The sequence below is a fragment of the Lissotriton helveticus genome, chromosome 9 (assembly GCF_964261635.1).
Source record: "Lissotriton helveticus chromosome 9, aLisHel1.1, whole genome shotgun sequence".
NCBI classification, from domain to species: Eukaryota; Metazoa; Chordata; class Amphibia; order Caudata; family Salamandridae; genus Lissotriton; species Lissotriton helveticus.
The window spans coordinates 1,150,412,358-1,150,436,299 of NC_136070.1; the positions used below are offsets into that span (position 1 = coordinate 1,150,412,358).

The 23,942-nt window shown below is 40.7% G+C and overlaps 1 protein-coding gene across 1 annotated transcript in view; it reads right to left on the bottom strand.

Annotated features, from left to right (window-relative positions):
* CACNA2D3 (calcium voltage-gated channel auxiliary subunit alpha2delta 3) overlaps window positions 1–23,942 on the bottom strand; it is a 2,522,256-nt gene that overhangs the window by 1,513,395 nt on the left and 984,919 nt on the right. Inside the window, exons 6-8 of the mRNA XM_078662383.1 lie at window positions 8,495–8,626; window positions 4,977–5,037; window positions 4,739–4,889 (exon numbers count right to left, since the gene is read on the bottom strand). Of these exons, the coding sequence (XP_078518509.1) occupies window positions 4,739–4,889; window positions 4,977–5,037; window positions 8,495–8,626 (344 nt within the window). The remainder of the gene's footprint in view (window positions 1–4,738; window positions 4,890–4,976; window positions 5,038–8,494; window positions 8,627–23,942) is intronic.

Consider the following 23,942-nt stretch of genomic DNA (forward strand, 5'->3'; position numbering starts at 1 on the left):
GACATTCTCAAAACGTTGCATTACTCAATTTTCTTGCAGGAAACATCTTGCTGGAAGATATTTTCTTTGTGAGAAAGTCTCCTGCTGGTATCACGCAAGATCGTTTTATGCTAAGTGCGCCCTCACATAAAAAAACTGTAGAGGATACGTGCAAACAACATTTCATGCCCACAGTGAAATTTTATAGAATTTCTTTATATATACCTTTTTAAAGGTTTACGATTTTGCACACCCCTACTGTATTATCAGGAGTGTGAAAACGGAATATCAGCCTACAAAGTGAGAGACTAAAATACCATGTCCTACTTTGATCTTCTGTGGTATTTTGGCATCTATAGATATCTGTGCTTCAGTCAGAGAAAGGGGCTGCTGGTCTGACTCTTCCTCTTCTTCAGGCAGCATAGACTGAGATGCACCACAATGCCACCGCTATGAACTCCACTGTCATAATACCTAAAAACAAGAATATATGAAGCTTCTGCAAATGGTCTAAAAAAAGGTATCGTGTGGCATGACCCTAATCCAGTTACTGTTTCCTTGCTCCTTCCAAAGAGGGCATTGAGCTATTGTATTCTTAGGGACCTCTGCTAATGGAAGATAAGCGATTACAGGACACATTTCTCCCATTTTGAAGTCCCTGCCCCTGTCCTCGGGTAAGAAGGAAGTCTCTGTAAAGGAGCCTATAAAGTCCATTTAAATATTTTTCAGAACACCGTCTTATATTTGTTTCTCATTCACAGGACCAAGCTTAGTGGGTAATGACTAATGCACTAGGCCAAATGTTTAAAACTGTTTTGCATATGTTAATCTAATTATACTTTTATTATTCCACCAATGCGCAACTCCCCGAGCCCCAGCCATGAAGTCAGGATTTGTTTTGCACCCCGTCACTTCTTGCTTACTCGTGTTTTCAGTTTATCACAGAGTTACAACCCTATATAAAGCAATACTGCTCCAGGGCACAGCCACTTCATTGCAGAAAAACAATCTTGCCTGTCATCAGTTCTGATGTTTTACACGATATCATTTAACTTCTAGTCAAATGATTTATGAGGCTATCAGGTTCTTCAAATGCCTTCAAGTTATTGTGTCTCATTGTCAGGATCTGGTTCAAATACACACCCAAAATCCGCAATCTAGTCAAAATGTTTGCTTTTCATCATTCATGGCTGCTGGCCGGTGTATTGGAAATTTTCTCTTACATCTATTGAAAACTTGTGTTATTGTGTATATCCATATGATTTGATGGTACACAAATCCCTCAATTAATCAGAAACATCCAGTTCCATTTTCATCCACTATTGCCCCAATTTACAAAGTGGTAGTTTATTGTCATGCCTTTCTCACAACTCATTTTCAAACTAATTATGTCTTGATCCAGGAGTAAAACATGTTTTATCACAGAATAAATCATACGATTAAGTACAGGGGCGTCTACAGTAAGAAACTGCCACTTATAGAAAAAGCTTTACGAGTTAAGCCTTCCAAGGTTGTAGTGGAAATGTGGGATTTGGTACAGAAATTTGCAGAAATATTTGGTCAGAAAATAAATAAGGGAAGAAAAAGACTATTTTCAAGGAAAGAAGATATTTTGGAAGATAGCTGTACATTCGAAAGAAAGCAATGCCAATTCAACTTTTCGTCTTTATAATGTCAATAAAATCAGTGTAATGACGATGGGTTTAGAAAACAAGTATTACTCAAAGTGCCAAGCTCCACTTGAATGTGTGGTGCATGCTGTATCATGGTGAAGAATGGTAAATCGCTTAACATAAGAATGCAAATGCTCCTTATATGAAGCAACAACTGTCACAGTCATATCATTCAGATACCAGGAGTAAGGATTTAAAAGTGTGGAGCTGTAAGGGGAATGAGATAATCAGGCCAGTGTGATGAGAAAAGTTCAGTATAGGGTCATTCATTTTTTTTATTTGGGAGTTCTGTTCTTTTATTCCCCTTCATTCCTCTCCCATGTTCATGTCAGTTATTGCCTATCACTAGCAGGACTCATTACTCATCTTTACTTTTGTTTTTTGATTTCAATGCATTGGCCTCTACTTTCCCAGTTTCTTGTATATCTCCGGGCTCATATATGTTTTCTTAACTTCCTGCTTTAGTTCATTACTTGTATCTGTCAATACAGTGCTTTTTTCGCCTTCCCTCCCGAGTTCTGTTTTTAGGTGACTGTGTTTGTGATCTAGAAGGGGCAGTAGGAATCTCACTCGCCCAATCTCAAAGCCCCTGGAGTCTCACTTCCGGGTAGTCTAGTCATGTAAATAGACACTGGTGCATTCGTTCAGTACACCCGCCAGTGAGGGCACAACTGTCACACTGGGCCCGGGATACTGCATGGATTTGAGCAAGTAGATATCTTACTCACTACTCCTGCAAACACTTCACGTGGTCTAAGTTTATGTTTTTTCAACTTTTTAATAATGAAGAGCTGCACTTGGCACAAAAGAAAATCCTCCTAATAAATGAGCAACTGGTATTAGTGATGAGCTACTGAACAACTGCTCCTTACCTAAACATAAAAAGTTCACCAACCTACATGAACATCTGCACCAAACGACCTGGTGTAAAATACTACAGCTGCATTGCAATCACTGTTAATTAATATAAATCTCTATATAACACTGGACACATCAACTTTGCTCTTTCCCCCTCTGCTAACTATGTTGGTATATCTTCCCACAGACACTCCTTCCTGTTAGGCATCCAAATCAGTGTAGAAACAACTCTTCTTGGCCTACAGTGTCGCCATTCACCCCCCTCTGTTTAAATCATGCGGCAGAAAGGCGCAAATGAAATATTTTAGCCCACCATGACTTAATTTTAATTGGCGGGACAGTAAAGATGGGCTTGATTTGAGTTAATGAAGGTCTACAGTAACTCAGATGTAGTAAGACACTCACAGAATGCCACACATTTTGTTATTTGGTATGATTGAATTGTCTGTCTACACCTCTCCTCATGGCAGTGGCAAAAACCCTTAAACTCCATGGGCCCGATTCACAGAACTAACTTAAGACAAAATCCTAAACTTACTACTTTTGGTATTCACAGAAGTTAGGATTTTGTCTTAAATTTGTCTTAAGACAAACTTAAGACAGACTTAAGACAAACTTAAGACAAAATCCTAACTTCTGTGAATACCAAAAGTAGTAAGTTTAGGATTTTGTCTTAAGTTAGTTCTGTGAATCGGGCCCCATGTAATTAATCATCTGAGAGGCTCATTTATAGTCTGCTGGCTCACTAAGTCCTTAGAAGATATGGCCTCCACTCCCCTGGCAGAGAACCAACACCACAGATATCTCCTTGTAGCAAGCAGTGATTCTGTGAATTCAGTGGAACCACTGCTGTCGCATCATTCATTGAAGGCACAGATCCTTTGTAGGAAATGGTGAGGGTTTGTGGCATATAGAAGGGTGAAGTGGGGAGCAATAAGGAAAAAGAGGGTCTGGAGGTTGTGGCAGCGATAGGGCAGTAGGGAACGAGAAGCTGAAACAAAGAAATACGATTTTTTTAAACTTGATGACTAGAAGCTGAGTGTGTATAATTGAGACTTTGCTATTGTACTCCCTTTTAATTGCACATTGCTCTCTCTGCATGTATGCCCTTATTCCACAGCGTAATGCAAAAAATCTTATATTACTTTCCAAAAAATAATACATCTAAAAAAACTATGATTTTTCCAAAATTTAAAAAGGTTTAGGGTTTTCTTAATTTTATTTTGCCCCATCAGACAAATTAGTGTTGATGCACTGCATGATATTCATATATTGCTAATCAGCCTAAATGTTGGATTTGGCGAAGGGAAATGGGAATCCTCCTCACTTAATGCACTGAGTTAACATTGGGAGTCACCACTGAGCTATAAATTATGATTCAGTTGCAGAGACAGGAATACCAGCATTAGTGTTGGTGTGATTCATACATCAAGCACTATCAGTAGTGCTGAATCTGCACCTTTTAAAGATTGTGTGACAGTAATGCCCACTGCTTTTTAATGGCATGGCTGTGCAAAATGATTGGGTTTTGGCAGTGGGGTATGACAACTGAAAGCTCTAGACTGTCCCTTGAAGTCCAGTAATTTGACTAGGATTCCCTTAGTGCCATGGAGGAAGAGGGGAATACTAGTGATATCACAAGCACAAATAGTAGTGGAGAGGTAGCCCCCGAGAATATGATTTTGCAAGAGGCTCTTTACACACTATAGTGAAGGAAATTTTTTGGATTACCATCATTCATTGAACCCCAACAGTGCCATGCATGAAGAGAGGGTAACTCTGAAGGTTGCCCAAGACCAAGAGGTTTCCTAGAGAGCTACTTCTACCAAGTCGCCATGCAGAGCTGCCATGCAGAAAAGGGATTCCGGCATGCCAGCGCAGCACTTCACCCAATTTTCCATTAAAGCCAAGTGGAAATGGTAGGCGGTGGTGGAGTTTTGTGCCAAATGCTTTCTTTCTGTTGAGTTAGGTAGGATCAGATCTGTAAACTATGGTGCAAGTGTGTTGTTATTTGCTTTGTGTAACAAATAGTAGTGTCATTTTCATCTGTTAAAGAAAGTTAGTCTCACATCTCTTGCCACCAGTGTATTTAAAGGCGACCACTGTGTTGGAATTATAGAGGCATAACATGAGAATTTTCAATACCTTCAAACAACAATCTGAATTTGGGTCTTCTAAGACAGTGGAACAGCAGTGTATGAAGGAAATAAATAAACAGTTAAACTCACAGCAATTATGTTGAAAAAGTCATCATCTCCAAGAGTGTCGAGAATAGATGAAACAGTTTGCTTAGCAATTGTTAGCCGAAGGCCTTTCATGCTTCCACTGACATCCACTAAAATCACCACATCTTTTGGAGAGGTGGCCGCCTGAATGTACCTAGATAAAATAGTAAATACATGTATTAATATGCCTATTTTGTTGTGTAAAGTTTCAAAATAACCAGATGCATAATTGTTTACCTACCATTTACGATTACGGCAGTCAAATGCTATGACTCCATTCTCATCTGGTTCCCACTTTATACCTAAAGAAAGTAAATTATCATTACGAATGTCTGGTAATAGTTGTTGCAGAATACCATTTCTCCTTTTTCAAACTTAACTTAGTGAAATTGAATTCCCTTCTTTGTGAGCGCACCATCAACTAACAAATCCCCATCCGCACAATTACATTTCCCAAAAAAGATCAACATCTCCAGATAATTACACATAACTCACAGCAGTCACTTAATCAAGATTGTGGGAAAAAATTCACCATTCGTCCTCTTGGTATTATCCTAGGATTTAGGTTCCCTGTTTTCACAGATACCGCAATCTCCTTCACCCATGTTTCATTCAGAGTAAATAACCTTGTCAATAAGTCTGAATACTACTAAGGAGAACCAATTTAGTGGTCTTTTGTGAGTGCCTTTATAAACCTTAACTGTGTACTCAAATGAGACCACCAGTAGTTAGTGAGGTTAATTAAGAAATGTGGTTAAAATATTGAACTTGGAGACTTATGATAAAGATGTTTCTGCATAATTCATGCTGTCTTAATGTGGAATTATATTTTGGTTGCACTGACCTTCAACAGAGTTCTCCTGGTATCACCACAACACATTTTATGAGCAAAAGTTGAACAACTCACATTTTCAGAAATGTTTCCTTAATATTTAAATATTTCTAAATTCTTGTAGTAGTACTCCACATACATTTAGGTGCAATTCATAAAGGCATAATTGTAGACCTAATCCTATGCCGGTTCATCTCTTATTAGCAGAGTTCTATGTCAGGAGTGCCAGGAACTCTTCAAATTGAGTTGTATGTTTTAGGTGTAAATGTGGCTGTGGCTGTGGCAAGGGGTAGTGGCTGGAAAATGGTGGCTATTTCATACAAAGTCCGAATAGGAAAGGAAAAATTAAGGACCAGTGCAGGGAGGGACATGAGGGGCATGCAAATACAAAAACACACCTGCCTGAGATTAAGGCACTTGCAAATCAATACAGTTACACCCTGTTCTACTCCAGTGGTACTACAGGTCACACCAGTTCAACTCAACTCAAGCCTTGGAGTAAGTTGCAGCCATACATGATCTCTCAGAGGTACTGCAAGGGAACCATATAAAAATAAATTAAGGTAGGGAAGAACACTCCTGGCACAGAAACCTACGCCTAAAAATGTAAAATAAATAACAGAAGTAAATGACTATATAGATTTAGACAATACTTAGACACATTATATCATGTAGTCCAAATTAAATACAAAGAAAATAAAAACAAATGTAAAACATAGTCATATAATTTTAAACATTGAAGGCATATGTCATATCCCATATCCCACATCTAACACTACTCTACCTCCACCTAAAGACACATCACACACACACACACACACACACACACATACACACATGTATGTACAAGTATATACAACACAACTATAGATGATGTCTGACTCCAGAACATTTTGTGGCGCAATAGGAAGAGGACAGAGTCCAGGTTGTGGGTTCCATTTTTGTGTTTCTCTGAAGTAATGTTTGTCAGGTTTTTAATGTTTTTTCATGGGTGATGTGTGTTTCCCTATCATTTTAAATGTGTGGTTCCACGTAACACAGAGAGATTTCCTGCCTACTATGTAGAACTACATTTGGCAGACTTACGCTTAAAATATGTGTTTAAAGTTACTACTAATAACTTTATAGTCATAAAGGAGCCGTGTAAGGAGCTCAGAATACATACTCTTACTAGTAAGCATACATTTTCACCCAGAGTTGCTGAACTACATTTAGGTTGAGATTTACCCAAAGATGTAAGTGTAATTATCTGTGCAGACGTTTCCAGCCATAAATGTACCTTTATGAATGGTGCTAAAGTGAGGTGTACGCCTTTCAGAAGTAGAAGGAACGGTAGCAAAACAAAATGTTATCATTGATGTGCATAAAATTCTCCCAAAGTATTAGAGCGGTGGAGGAAAATGCAACACTTGCATACAATAAAAATATATATCAAAACAATCACAAACAATCAGAGGACTCTGAGCACTACACTTGATATGAAATTTCTACAATGCAAGTATATCTGTTAATGTATATAACTAATCTATTTTTTCTAATTCAAATTTGATTTACTCATGGAATCTATATTTTCAAAAGTTTGCACTCTGCGAAGAAGTATTGTTTTTTGTATTTTGATACTTTTTGCATTAAATATATTTTAAACATTATATGGATGAGGCTTCGATTGTCTCGAAATTCTATTTCTAAAACTATTGCTTTATTGATGAATTATTTCTAATGCCCATAATGGCAAAGTCAACAACACCTCTTTCTTACTGGCTTATTTTATTTAAAACCAAAAATCCTTTCAACAAAAACTATGTAAAATATCAATATTTGTTCAAGCTGCAGTCATGGCAAGGACTAACACTTATCCCTGTCAGCTTTTTATGAGAAAGTTAAAAAAAATATTGAGTCGGACAAGGAGCTCCAACCAGTAGCTTGTGATGCAAATACATGAAGAGAATCAACAATAATATAGGTGTACATTAGCGTAGCAGAAGTAAGTTATGTGCATGGAGCACATTTTTAAAAACACAACCTTGAGAGAGGTCATTAATACTGTACAGGTTTGATCAACTAATATACTAGTATTCCTGAAAAAAAAACCTTTACAGATGGTGGGTAGAAGAATGAAGTCAGTGAGAACATATGTGAAAGTGGATCTATAAATTCTATCAGTAAATCTCGTTAATAAAGTTTTTTAACACAGTAAACATTCGACTGAACATGTGCCTGCATTGGCTCAGTTTTTCTAAAAACTTGACTGTATTTGAATACGATTTTTCTATTTTGTCACATTTCTTCACTATAAAAGAAGCCAAAAAAGAGAAATGTCATTGTGCTTTCTATTCTTCAATAAAAGACAACAACCAAAGACAAATGCGGACTAGAACCGCACCTCAATCAAAGTTCAATAGTATAGAATGTCCCTTGTACAACTTTTCTTGCACCTGTCGCTTTTCGGTGCCACTGTCAAGCAAATCAAAGGTTTCATCAGTAAACAAAAGATAAAGATAGCGCTATCAGCTCTTCTTACTTTCCTGAACTTGTGAGATACGTTATCAGGGTATCAAATAGAGTAGTTCACTAACTTCTACGATGAATACTGGAGGGATTTGATTTGGACTGGTCAATTACTAAAAAAGGAGCTCCACACCTCAAATTTCAGATAGATGATCAGTTCTAATAATACAAGCAAAGTTTTGCTCAAAATTATGTTAAATCCTAAGGCAGTTCCAGGAGCAATTGGAATAAAACGTGTTGGTTGGATTTTATCTTTCATTGACTGAAGAAATATAATAAAGGCTATATTTTGGAATACATATTGGACCCTCATTTTTTTCTGGTGCACCTCTCCATTTGTTCCAATCCTTTCTATTCTTCAGTTCACTTGATACACAATACATTTTGATCATAATGAAATAGCTGAAATATGTACGCACCTGGATACTGACGAAAAAAGCCCTTTGCACTTCCAAAGTATTGCCAAATGAGGGATGGGTCACGATCAAAGTTATCTACAAAAACCTTATTTAGGGATTCCGACCAAAATATTCCATTGACTATTTCTGGATCTGAGAAAAAAGAAAATACTTATATGTATTTACTTCTGCATCTTTTAATACATATTGGACATCAAAAAATAGAAATATTTGTTGCTAATTCAGAAATCATTTGCATATTAGGTAATATTTCTTGCACAAACATACTTAAAGAAGGTGTGGGGAGCTAGGAAGAGATGACAGAGGGAAGGGGGTGAGAGAGAGAATGTGAGCGATAGGTAGAGACAAACAGAGAGCGAAAGAGTGAAAGAAAGAGCAAGAAAGTCAGAGAGCGAGACAGGAAAACAGCATCTAAATGTGTCAGAGAGAGAGAGAGAGCGAGTAGGCCATGTTAGTAAACCATTGTTCTCATCTGCACTAACAGAGATGGGGAACAATACTTATTTTACACCTGCACCGACTCACTAAACAAAACTGCACATGTATGAAAACATAGATTGTAGGTGCACGATTTACGTTTTTACTCAACAAATGCCCAGAAAAAAGTACATGGAGTGAAGGGGCAAGGTGTGTAACTGATTGATAACTTATTGCAGCAATTAATCGCAAAAGAACATAGTCATATATGGCCTGGCTCACAATCCGTCCAGCGGTGCACGTCATGCTAGATGCAGTGCTACTGCAGTGAAATACCCATAATTAACAGGGGGGCAGAAATATTCAAAGTCAGCACGGATCATCGCTATAATTCACTAGTTGCTACTTACATGAGCATTGCAGTGGTATGCAACGTTTACAACGAAATTTTTACAACGCACTACCATTACAACGCAGGTATTACCACGCATACTATTACAACGCATTGCGCTGGGGGGCGCTCTAGGATAGGGAATACGTTTAATTTTCTATCCAACACCTTCCCTAGTGTCCACGGGGACTGGAGTTGGAATAGAAAATTATACTTACCACTATCCAGCACCTCTAAGCGCTATGCGTTGTAATGGTATGCGTGGTAAAAACCGCGTTGTAAAGGTATGCGTGGTAAAAGTATGCATTGTAACGTCATACATCCCATTGCAGTAGTGTGTTTCATATCTATCCCCATAGGAAGGGGGTCCAGAAGAAATTTAAAACATAAATGTGCCAAGGATACTCTAAAGGTTGACACCTGTGCAGGGACATGAGCCTGTTTATGTTTGTAGACTCATGTCCATAAACCCGTGTGGCTCGAGGGACCCAGTACACATCAGAGCAGTATGTGTGCTGTAGCTTCTCTAATAAGTATTCAGGGCCAGGCTGAGCCTGCAAACACATCACACTGCTCTTACAGCCTGACCCTAACTCGTCCTGACGATTCTGAGTGAGCACCTGTACTTGCAGACTAAGAATATAAAGCCACACTATTGTGAGTAGCATTTTGGAGCTAAAAAAAAAATGCAGTTGCATTTTCACGTTCCTGGCAATAGAAAATGTCCAGATCACATATGCAGCCAATACAAATGCCCAACTCTTGTCCTTGTGGAAACCAGCCAAACCTAGCATTCAATTCATTATTGTAAAGTAATTGATGCCAACAATGTATCCATCCAAAGTGTTTAACTGTATGAATGATTACAGAATTTAGAGTAGTAGAAGGAGTACATTTGCCAAAAAAAGACATTTAGATGAATTAGAAAACTAAAATAATGCGGATTCAAATATGGGAGCTCTACAACACTGGAACCTACAAATTCCTATTGGAGTCCATATGGAAAGCTACACCTGGCACAGATCCATCGTAAAATCATCTGGAATCAATTCCTACTGTACAAAGTTCTCCATGTACATTTCTGAAAACCAGACACCCAGGGGAATACAGGTGGGTGTGGCTTGCATGGATCCCACAGCGTTTTCTTACCCCAAATTCTCTGCAATACTCAAATTCTGATAAACAATTTAATTTTCTTCACATTTCTGTGTGGGATCAGTGTGCCCACACAAATTTCCTACCACCCATTGCTCCCCTCTGTCTCCCAATAAAAATGATACTCACGTGTGTGGGTGACTAAAGGAGAGTCAGCCTACAAATGTATAAAATGGAAAACTAGGGGGGAACCAAAGCATGGAATATGTTTTTAGGTTAACTCTGCTTTTGTCACCCACACAAAAAAAGGAAATCCTTGTCATGTCAACAGCAGAGGGATTTCCTGCTTGTGTGCAGAGGATGGAATGGTTCGGTCCTCAGCACCGAACTGGTTAAAGACTAGTCATCAGATGGCCTGCCAGCCCCCCGCCGTTTAGCAGTAACTAACCAGTTCCAGGATTGTCCATCTACTGGGTGCACTGACCATATGCATGTCAGTTTGAAGCCTCAAAGCTAAGGGCTCAATTACTTTTTAGGTCTCCATTTGAAGCCAACACCCACTTCTGTAGAACAGCTAAAAGGGTCCTTTGATCATAGTCTCCTGCCATTTGATGGTACCTTAGCTCATAATTCTGCTTGCATTGTTCTGTCAATAAAGAAGTATGCAAAAACAATATTGGGGCAGTACATAATACAAACAGAGAGAGCTAAGCCATCTATGGGGATTTACAATAATACTCGTGACAGAGCGAGAGAAAGTGGTCGAATATCCCCTTCCTTTGATCTGCATGCTATGTTTGTGTGGCTGTGAGTTTGGAAAATGCAGCATTTTCTCAGGAGGCAGCTGTGAATCATAAGGGAGATGAAGTTTTTCCCACTTTCTGGAGACTGCTCACATAGATCCAAATTTTTGGTGTTTCTTCTCTCCGCACTGTGGTCCAATAATGACAACACAATACACAAGTGAAGATATTATTACTTAATTCCTCATTGTTATTAAAGTTTTTCAGCCCACAAAGCCATACTTCTTTGTTTCTGAAATCAACACAGTCCTCTCCTTAATGCATTTCCGTTCATGAAATCACATTTAAGTAGAACCTATCCTTGCTGTAATGCTGCTAGTCAAAGGTAATTTTGAATAGATCCATGGTGCAATTGTAATTTTTATAATATAATATATAATAATGTAATATAATAATAATTAAAAATTGTAATTCACTCTTGGCTTGAAAGATATTCTCCATGTGAGCTTCACCACCAGATGTAAAGTTTGCGCCTACCAATCGCTGGGCTAGGCACAAAGTTCCTTGAAACTGGACTGTTGGCTACCCAAAATCTATGGCATTGGTAACTTGTCCCAGTGCTCATAAAGGTAAAAGCTAACTCTAATAATAGTAATAATAATAATAATAATAATAATAATATTAGTATTATTATTAATAATAATAATAATAATAATAACAATACACACTCTGCAATGTGAATCTTCTATATTAATAATAAGTGACTATTGTTTTACACACTCTGTTATGTTATGCAGATTTGTAGAGCACACTATCACTCACAAGGGTATCCTTGCATTGAGCATGTGTGACCCTAGCCAAACCTAGTGCCTGCTAAGACTACTCAATAAGCCAGGTCTTCAGCTTCTTGTGGAATTCAAGAAGTGAGGAGGAGCCTCTTATGTGCACTGGCAGGTACACTCATGCTTTGGGAGCAAGGTAGGAGAAGGCTTGACCTCCGGATCTGTTTTTCTGTATTCATAGGATGTTTGCAAGTAGGAGCCTAGATGATCAGAGGTGTCTGGAAGGTTTGTGAATGCAGATGCACTTGTTGAGGTATGCTGAGCCAGTGCCATATAGTGCCTTGAAAGTGTAGGTGAGGAGTCTGAATTTTGCTAGTTTGTGTATGGGGAACTAGTGGAGCTCCTTCAGCTGCGGTGTAATGTGAGTGCGGCATGGGAGTTGAGAGTGGTTATGGTTGCCTAGTTCTGAATTGTCTGAAGCCTTCTGATGAGTTTTTTGTTGATCCTGGCGTGAGGGATGTTCCTGTTGTCCAGCTGCTTGTGATCGGGGCATCTGTGATGGTTTTCCGGGTGCTGATTGGGAGCCATTTAAAACTCGTACTCAGTATTTTCAGGGTATGGAAGCATGAGGTGGTGATAGTGTTGACTTGTTCATTTCAAGTTTGCTGTGGATGAAGATCCCAATGTCCTTGGCATCTGTTGGCCTCCAGGTGGTGTCCCGCGGTGAAGTGCTTTTACTGAAGATGAATATTTTGGTCTTGTCAGTGTTCAGCTTTAGACAGTTGGTCTTCACCTACAGGACAATTTGAGTAAAGCAGTCATGATACTTGATCCAGGTACTGGGCATCTTATCTGTGAGGGAGAGAATGAGTTGTGTGTTTTCAGAGTAGGAGAGGACATTGATGTTGTGAGAGTGAATCTTCTCAGAGAACTGACAATAGGCTACAGCTCAGGCTTGAAGATGAAAATGAAAAGGTATGGCATTGATTCTCAGAACATGATGAATTTTAGACCGTTATGCACATAGGCCTTCAAACCCCATAGATTATATCCACAACTGGCCACAGATCCAAAGATTTTCATTTCAGATAAAAAGGACAGATGGGTATTAAGAGCAGGCAACACCTGTAGGAAAAACTCAGCCCCTGCACTTCCTTTCGAACTTTCTGTGGCTATTTTAGTGTGGTTTTACTTCCGTTCATACCTTGGTCAACTTTTAAATATTGATCAATCAAAAATCTGACGCCTTTTTTCAACAATTAGCAAGTTAAAACTTTGAGGACACAAGATAACTGATGTGTGGAAATTGATTCTGATGCCTTTTTAGCTCATCCTGGTGACAGCTTTTTCTGGTGATGGCAGACAGTTTTTAAAGGCGGAAGATTTATTTGGTTTGAAGAGAAACTAGAGTACGGCAGCCAGTTTTTTCTGTCTATTTTAGTATCAGAAAGAACAAAACTTGGCAAAGCTGAAGGATCTCGACAATGAAACCTAATGACTTTGGATATGTTTATTTTTGGAATGACAGCCTGTTTGGCTCCTCTGCTACTTAATTCATCCATCAAGGCTTTTCCTTACGAACCTGAGAGCCAAGTGCAGTAATATTGTAGCTCTGGAACAACATTATTCCAACATAGCCGTTGCAAATGGCCTACACAATCTGTAAAATGCAATGAAAGAAGATGGCTAAATCCAAACCTCTATACTTGACTTTACTATTCACGCTATAGATGCACATGTGATTTAAAACATTCCACACAAGCCAAGAGGTCTTACTATGCTTGAAAACGGTACCACTGGAGCACTAAAAAAACTGTCACTTTTTAATCAAGTTATTTTCTGAAATTGTACTGCAAAATGCACGTTTGGCATATAAAGAAAGGAAGGCTAATTTGAGTCAGAGGACTGAAATAAACCCCTGAACCCCTGTGAACCACGGGTGCCTCTGCTCCTTCTGGGGCTTCGCAACCAGGCGAAGATCAATGAATATCTGTGCAATATGGCACTTCAGTATATTCTGCAGGAGGGCCCCATCATTTTGTGTTATACACTGATTGGAATGGACTCCGCCCTGATTCAACTGGTGCCTTTCATGATGCATTTAGACATGTTCAATCCAATAGGTTTGCTTTGGACTGGATTTCAAGAATTGTATATAGAATTACTCCTTACAAGTTTGTAACATCAAGACTTGTTCAACTACAGAAACACATTTCCTCCAATAAAACATTCCTTCTTTCATTCTCAGTAGAGGGTCCTGGAGGGCAGATTGCATCCCTCACACACTTTCAAACCGGGAATCCTTTGCCCCATCTACACCACTGCTTTGAGAAAGCCCGCATGGACCTCAAAGCCTTGTTCACATCTAAAGCCAAATATGCACTTCACCAACTTAAGGGCCATCAGTATGAGCAGGGCGAGGGGGCAGGGCAGCTATTGGCAGCCGAGAAGTGTCAGGAGGAAGCAGCACTTGCCATCCCAGCTATTAAATCCCCTTACCAGCCCACAGGATATTGTTAGTGAATTCACAGAATTCTATCAGGTTCTATACATCCCAGAGGTGATGGACTTCCCTACCTGCCTTCTTGAATAGCTTGCACCTCTTCAGCCTCAATGAGTCCGGTAAAGACCAGCTTCAGGGGTAAAATTAGCTTAACAGAGATAGCGCAGGCAATCTCCAGGCTTCCCTACCATGAGGCCCCAGGGAAGATGGCCTTCCTGCCGAGTCCTATAAGTGGGCAGGTGAGGATGTGGTAAACACCCTTTATAAAGCCATCTGTGAGGCCAACCAAATAGGCTCCTTTGGCTTCATCCCCAGTAGGGTGGTAATAACGAACGGTCCTTCTTAAGCTGAGGAAAGTGGGAAATTCGGACCCATTTCCCTACTTAATGGGGACATTAAGATGCTTGCTGACGTCCTCACGGCTTGTCTCTGGAAGGTGATGCCATTTCTGAACCACCATACGCAGGTGGGGACCTGTTCATGGCCAGTCCTCCAGGAATCATCTTTGCACTCTTACCTATGCCTTGTGGTCAGCCACAAACCTACAGGATGAGGCCCTAGCCCTCTTTCCGGAATGCCAAAATGGCATGTGACAGAATTGATTGGGGATACCTTTTTGTGACTGTCTGGTGATTTAGACTGAGGGAGGGATTCTTCAAAGACCTTTGGCTTTTTCAACTCGCCTACTGACCGGGTTCCTTGTGGAGGGAATCTCTCAGACCCATTTCCATCTTGCCATAGAACCCCTCACCAAACTCTGCACCTCACAGGCATCTTCATCCCCAGCTGGACGGTCGCTGTCTATCTTCACGTGGATGATGTCTTGCTTACCCTCTCGGACCTCCCTTATTCCATTCTGGCCCTCCTAGTCATCCTTTCTGGCTTTTCAGCGATCTCCAGTTACTGGGTTAATTGGGACATGTCAAGGGCGACCCCCAGTGTGGTGGTGTCTGCCTATCCCTTCTAACGGAAATCCACATGCCTCAGGTATCTGGGGGTCTATATAAACAGAGGCCTGAACCACTTAGTGGAAGACAACCTTGATCACCACTGACACATATAAAGCTGGTCTTTGAAAACTTAACCCACCTCGGACTCTCAAACAGGTGGTGACAATGGTGTTGCTACCACGATACACCTACATCCTCAGTATGCTGCCCTTATTTGTCCTTCACTCATTTTACACTCTGTGGACCGGAGTATATGGTCTTTTGTCTGGGGAGCCTCCTGTCCCCGTTTGGCCAGCGCCAAACTCCTGGCACACTGCTCATGTAAATGCTTGGGTCTCCCTTAGGTTGAGCCCTACGCATTAGCCCTTCTCTTATCTCATTCTGCTTACTTGCTCCCTGGGAGTCTGGTCCTGCTGCAGAGAGTGCTAGTGGAGCATATACTGCCGAGTTGCCCACAAGGGTTGCACTCACTCTACATTGGTGGTGGGCCAATGCTGTGTCCAGCCAACTCAATGCTGCAAGTCATGGTAAAATCATTGCAACAGGTCCCCTGCCTCTTTGAGTGGACATCCTTCTTCACGACCACGCACCACTGTTGGGCAACAGTAGCCTGCACCTAGGTGGCGAGATGGTGGATTGGGAGGTGTGGCGCTCAGCGGGCGTCAGCAGTCTCCATCAGATGATTGGCCAGGGTGCCCTCAATCCATTTGCGACACTCCATGAAGAATTGGGCCTCCCACCCTTTTAGTTCTGACTGTACCTACAGATAAGGCCATCAACAAAAAAGGAGCATTGTTTGCCTTAGGAGAACCACACTGGTGTAAATGTCTATAGTGTTAAACAGTAGTGCTCCACCTCTTACAGTCCCACTGCTTGGAAACTGTCAGAATCTCTACAAACCCCTAGTTGTAGAGGGAACACTCAATATAGATGACTTTCATCCTGCTATACAGTTTCAAGAAAGTTCAACACATAATTTCCATCTTCTGTTCCAAAAATGAAGAGGGAACCGAAGTTAGATTTTTAAAAAATATCACCTTTACTAATTTCCATCAACAGTGTAGGCTTCAAAGAGCCCAGCCAATGCTTTTCATTCATCCTGTCAAGGACTTCATCAGGGTTAGCAATTTTGCGTGTAATGATCCAGAATAGGTCAGTTTGTGTGAGTTGGAAATCCACCAGTCATTCCTTATTGGCAATTTGTATTGGGGTATAAGGCTGTCCAAATTAAGTCAGTCCCTATGTGCTTGTGCACAATCAGTCTTTCCCCAGTGGGATCTGTCCAACAAAGTAATCTTGTTGTGTAATCGCTTCCGTGCCTTGAAAATGCTACATCTATGTCATTGCCTCAGCCATTGTCTGTGTGTGTAACCCTGGGTCCTCCAACCCTCTCATGTAGTCTCCTATCTTCGAACATGGGGCCACTTCTGTGGGGTGATGTCCAGTGTCTGTAGCCTCTTTTTTTTAAGTTCAAGTAAAATTTTATTAGAATAACAAAGGTGTCATTACAGAAAAAGAAATGAGATACATTATCATCAAGAAGTAAGGTAAATTAGGTTACAACAATAAATATCAAAAAGTAAAGATTACAGGGGAGGAAGGAGAGAAGAAAAAAAAATTGTCTGTAGCCTCTTAAGCCATCATCTTTGCCTACCCCTCCGCACCACATGAAAAACCAGACTCCAGACAAATTACTAATTGGAGGATTTGGCTGAACTCCGGTAGGTGCTTGACTGCGGGGCAGAAGAGGCACAATTTAGGTTTTGCCATTTAAAATCACTGCATGACTGGCACTGGACTCCTGCTGTTACCAAAAAAAAAAAAGGTTCTGCCCCCATGCTGTGACTTGATGCACGTCCTCTGTGACTGTCCCTCAATTCAACCTTTCTGGGAGGTGGTTGGCACTATATTGTTTGAGACCATATTGGTCACAATCCCCTCCCTCACCCCCTGATCCTTCTACATGACCTTGCAGACTCCCGGGACCTCTCTTGCCTACAGGACGATCTCTTCATATAGCACTCGTCACGCCAAAGATTTGCATTCTCTGCCACTGGTGTTCCCTCAAAACCCCTTCTAATGATGAATGGCTCTTGACAATGTAACGGACAGCCTCCTATGAGTGAGTCATCTACAACCTTCAGGACAAAGCAGATGCCTTTCTTCACTCCTGGGCGCTCTTCCTCCAGGACACCGACCACTATTCCTTAGCTGCATATGCACCCACCCCTACCAGGTTGACTGGATGCTAAATTAAATTACACCATGTTGACATCACCCTTGGGAGTCTACCTGGTTATGACCCTTGCAGATGCATTCCAATAATATTTACTTCCTTTCTCTCTTGTTTTCGGCTTCCCGACATCTCTTTTCCTCCTTGCTCCCCGTCTTTTTCCTTCTTCTCTCTCTCTTTCCCTTAACTTCCACTCCCCGTCCTCCTCTTCCCCTCCCTTCCTCCCTCTGGGCATGTGGATGCGAGTATGGATTCACAGCTTGTTTTTACCTTTACCTGCATCCTCGTTGTCATGTTTTCATTTCCTTGTTATTATTTCCTTTCTAGTCCCCCCTCATATCTTTGATTATTTAGCATGCAGGTGTGGACCTATGTGTCCTTCCTCGTCCTTCAAGGATTCCTGTTTCTTGGAATCTCAGCTTGTTTTGTAACCAATTTTTTGTTTCATTTTGTACTGTAGTCTTTATGGCTGTTTTATTGTCTCATGAATAGCATCTCACGTTCCCCATCCCTTCCCTTTTTAAAATTGTTTTGTTCTGATTCCACTATAAAGAATTGCTAAACTGGTGCCTCTCACTCAGATTAAATCAAACATATACTGCATTGTTACTACATTTTGTGCATTTTAATCTTAGGTGTAAAACTATTTAAATATTCATATGCAAGTATAAATATGGTTGTGTCTATAACTGTGTGAGTATTTGAATTCCGAAGGTTTTACCACATGTTGCTGACATTACAGACTTACTATTGTCTATAGACCAGTTACGGGATTTTACATTACTCTCAATTACTTCAATGTGTAATAAAAAAGGAATTAATTGTATATGTATGCATGTTCACTTATATACAACCCAAAAGGATCAATTTAACATATAATCATCCTTTTTATAATTCAGTGGATTATTGATGGTCAATATGTATCACCCCTGAGTGTTAGTATGTTTTTATTCCAAAATTTAACCGTAAACTTGCTTTTTCATAAATTGGTTCTCAGCAGCCTTGTTGAATGCTTCAGATATAAAGAAAATCCTTTGACTGTTTCATGATATGTGTGAGAAATAGCAGTGTTAGTTGACTGGAAAGTGAGCCCAGCAACTACAATCCTTGTCAGGGTAAGGCACAAGCAAACCCCCAAATGAACCCGGGGTCAAGTCCCTCGTAGTATGCCACAGAACAGTCAGGATACATTTAGAGGCAATGTGTAAAGTATTTGGGTAATACTTCAATCAGCAAACCAGTGAAAACACCACACAAAAAGATCCCACTCCAAGTTAGAATAATAGATCTGAGTTTATTAAATAAAACAAGACCAAGACAACAAAAATCCAATCAGGAGAACAGGGTTATGCATTTTTCAAGAATAAAGTGAAACATAGCACCATAAAGCACAAGGCACCATCTGGTCATGATGGACTGGGTCAAATTCGAATGTTCACACCTGCTGTGATCTATCGAGGATCAGATACAGTCTGATATTAGTCTGAGTTGAGGTTTTGCCTTCTCAAGTTTTGTGTCCAAAAACGTTTTGTCCCATTCGCATTGCAGAGGGCTGCAAGAAGTAAAGGAGAGGGTCGCAGGAGGCTGTCAGCATGTTGCGAAGAGCAGCTGAGCATCTTGGATGGGTGGGCACAAGCTTCGCGTTGGCAGTCGCCCATGAACGAAAGATGCTGCGGTGCAAAGAGAATGGTTGGCTGCGTCTTGTGCTGATTTTCGGTGTGAGTCGTGTGGTCTCGGTATGAACAGGCCCCTTTGCAGTCACAAAGTGCACAAAAGCTTGATTTCAGCACCTAAGGGGCACCAGATGATGGTCAGGGACGAGCTGCAGCTGGGTCCTGGAACTGGTTGGGGAGCCTTTCATGTCCCTGAGTCTCAGTCCCGGAAGCCAGTAGTCTAGGCCTTAGAGTCACTCTAGGGTCCTAGATTCAAAATGAAGTGACAGTTCCACTCCTCCTTCCCCAGGCAAGAGGGCAGCAGGCCAACACAGCAGGGCACCAGTTGCATTAGAGTAGAAGTCCAGCAGAGTAGCAGACCTTTCAGCAGCACCGCATTCCTTCTTCCTGTCAGAGTATTCACAGGTCCAGAAGTGTACTAAAGAGTTGGTGACTGACGTCTAGCATTTATACACAGTTGTGCCGTTCAAGTGGGGAGAAGCTTTTAGAGCACACCTTTGATGTGTACAGATGCCCTACCTTCCTGGCCCTGGCTCCAGACTAACTACAGGGGGTATGAAGCCCTTTGTGTGGAGACATAACAGAGCCTATTTAAGTATAAATGAGGCCTGGCCCAGCTCCTCCCACCCATCCTGACTGTGATGGCCCATTCGATGATACCTAAGCTCCCTATTGTGTGTGGCTGGCTAGGGGTATACACAAAGCCCAACTGCCAGGTACACCCAGTCATGCGACCCAGGCACAAATTGGCTAAGGCAAGAATTGCAATTTAAAATCCGACTTCACCATAAGTTAGGGTTTTAAAATGTGATTCCAGAGACACAAACATGAACTGGTTACCTATTCCCATTTGGAAATTACACTTATACAGTGTAATAAAGTGACTCCACTGTTCTTCTATGGAAGAAGTAGGCCTTGCAGTAGTGAAAAATGAATGTAAGTGTTTTTCACTACCAGGACATGTAAAAGTTAAAAGTACATGCCCTACTTTTTAAATACATTACTCCCTGCCCTCTCGGCTGCCCTTGGCCTACCCTAGGGGTGACATATGTATTAAAAGGAAGGGTTGGGTCTAGAAAATTGTTTACATTGCCAGGTTATAATGGCAGTTTAAAACTGCACACATGCTCTGCAATGGCAGGCCTGAAACATGTTTAAAGTGTTACTTAAGTGGGTGGTACAACCAGTGCTGCAGGCCCACTGGCAGCATGTTATTTACAGGCCCTAGGCACATGTACTACCACTTTACTAGAGTCTTACATGTAAACTAAAAAAGGCCAATTGGGAATAAGCCAATGTTAGCATTGGTAAAGTATCCAGAGTCCTAAGGCCAACAAAAACGAAGTGAGCAAAAACAGGAGGTCCAAAGGCAAAAAGTTTGGGGAAAGCCACACCAACGGTGCTTGGTCTAACAATATCGTCCCTTCCATTTAGCATCTTTGGCAGAGGCTTTCTGTTACATATTTCCTCGTATGTTTACATCTACTGACTGATGTTTTGTTCACAATATATTTTACTGTACAAACAACGCTGTCTTATGTTCTGTAGGTCACTCCTTCTGTTGACTGGTTTTCGTTCCACTGAAATGTAATTAGCAAATCTTTGAAACATTGTTTATGTGTCAGTCATGTTATATATTTTTTCTGATCTCAGATGAAAGATGATAGGTCTAATATTGGGCTATCTCTCTTGAAAATTACAGCGAGTTGTGGCTTGCCTTATCTCCAGACTGTGTTAATTTAGGATTCACATGATGGTGCCATTGTTTTGTCTAATGTGTTAAAACACATTTACTGGGGCGGGCTGTCTCCTGTTTCCAGTTATGTTATTCGAAGTGTATGCTCTGCTCAGTCAGACAGCACAGTATTGGACTATAAAGGAATATGCTGGAAAATGTATACATTTAATTTAATGTATTGTAAAGGGTGCATCATTGTTACACCTGCATGGTGTTTAACGTCTGTTGTACACCAACTTAACTAAATTCCGAAGGACACTGCACATGATATCAGTCATAATTGTAGTAGTATGCCTTTAGTAGTACAGGAATCCCCTTATTATATACTTTTACAAGTCTTTATCATTCACTACAAAATGTAAAAGTCTCTATGAGCAACAATGGGCAGAAAGGGGGAGTCCTATTTGTATTAATAGTATATGATTATTCCCTGACTAGTCCCTTGTAGGTGTTTTGCGTTCAAGTCACAAAGGCATGTATGAGTAAGTAAGAGTATTACTGGAGTGTTATTTCACAAACCTTTCTTATGAGAACCCTCTACATAACCCACTGCATTGCCAAAGTGTTATCATACATTATACAGATACAGTCAAGGACTTTTTCTCCTCTCAGTATCCAGTTTAGCAAGCAAGTGACATGATATGACACTTACACTGATGGGTTTAAAATGTTCTTGCATTATTTATGATTTAATGCTTACACATTAGCATTGCTACCATTCACTGACCTTTTACATGATATATTATGCATAACTTAAGAATAATTTCAAATAAACTGCAGGTTAACCGCTTGGAATGAATACCATGGTTAAATTTGCAGAACGATGATACACAGTTGTTTCCAATTTGAAAGTGACTACCCTCATGAACACACTTCTATATTGCAGGTTTTAGTTAGTGCAAGTAAAGTAAAGCTTTGCAAAAAATCACAAATACATTTCCACGTGAAAATGTATCTTTGATGGTTAAGTTGTCCATTCAAAGGCGATAGTCTTCTACAAATTGTGCAATTGGACTTGTGAAACTTGTTTTATTTGCCTACTTGCTCTCTATAGACTAGTGACCACAATCAGCCAAACTATCAAAAATGTCCCTACGTTTATAGTTTTTGAACTGCATTTTTTAATATTTGGATTACTGGTATTGCCAATTGTAAATACCATTGCATTTATTTTTCTGAACAGAGTGTGATATGTGTTGAAAGTCTTCTGACCTTTCCATTTTTCTTCAATGCATTTGTTTGTTTTCGATTTCTAAGCGTTGGTATCACAGTGGACATCAGTTAAAAGTCTGCTTAAAGTATCTCTGTGTTGTTGTTCTGAACCAAATGATTGCAGATGTGTAGTTCTGCACACTGGGGATTCTTGGTGGGGATGATCCAGGTGAGCTCTGTTAACCTGTAGCTTGCAGGGAGTCCACTCTGTAGACCTTTAGAAGCAGGTTTGATCCACCGGGCTGTAGGTCCAGATTGTACAGCAGGTGCAGTATGTCAGGGTGCATGGCCTGGTTAGTGCAAATCAACCATCCAGCATGGGCCCTTCTTCTTCCTTTAGTTTCAAGCAGCTGATCTGAGAGTCGCTGCCCCACTCAGATACTTATTCTGTGTTTTCTGGGGTCACACAGGAGGGCACACCTGTCAAATGAGATGCAGAGCAACACCCCAGAGTATGACATTTGTCTCCAAAGTGTGGCACAATGGTCTCCTAGCAAGCACTATTTCTCCAAAATAAATATGGCGGAAGACTCAGCAGGGATGCAAGGGCTGGTTAAACCAAACTCTAGGATAGCTCCTCTCCATAGACTCCCTCCCCCTGACATCTGCACATTCCTTCCTTAATCCTGCCATCTGGCTGGGTTCAGAGACTAGGACTGGAACTGAAACTGGTTTCTTCTGCCTGCTCCCTCCTTCTTTTGAAGATCATGGTTTACAACCCCTCGCCCTCGCTCTGACATTCCTATGCAGCAGAACTCTCCAGAATGGCTCCTCACCCCAGGGGCTGCTTAATCACCTAATCAAATCAGCCTGGCTAATCCACTTAACTCTGACCAATCGGGGCAGATCATTGGAAGGCTGAATGTTGGCTTACAGACAAAAAAGTCTTATAAATTCTTGTCTTTCCTTTTTTGGTATATTCAACAATAGCATATAATTGGAGTTATCAATACCATTCTCCTAAGTCCTTGAATTATATATTTTTCGGTGTTTCCTGTCAGGAGTTATTAATCAATGTTTTCTTGTCATGATAACCTATGTGGCTGGGGATCTACAATAGGGAAAAATAACTGGGTAATTTCTCCAACACCAGGACTTATAATACATATTTATAAGGGCTCAGCTTATATCTACAGGAATCCCCATCCTGTATCATCTAGGGGAGACTTTAGGAGTTCCGAATATATAATAATATTGCAGATCCTCACTCCACAGTGCTCCTAGCTCAAAAGTCGATTTTGGGAAGCACTTTACTACAATGAGAGAAGTGAAATGTGCAATTTCACTACCCAAAGCGCATATCAATCTTTTTTATAAGGGTCCTCCTCATAAATACCTGACCCCCCTCCCCCCACCCCTGGGACACCTATGGGAGATCCTGGGGGTACCTAAAATGCCAATATATTGTAGTATATTATTTTGTAATTGTCCCAAACACCAGCGTCGAGTTTGGGTACATTGTACATGTTAAACGCAGTCCTGCAACACAGGGGTGCTTTTAAACTGACCTCAGGCTTCAGCAGTACACACATGGAAGAACAGAAAGGGCTCATGGCCTCTACCCTGCCATGCCCTATTATGAACTGGGGACGTGAAGGTCATTTTAATTCTCCTCTTCTATTATGTACTAGAGCCTTATAGGGAAGGTCAGTACCGCCAATCACAGGGCTTACCTAACACATAGTGTACCTAGTGTATGTACATGTTTTCA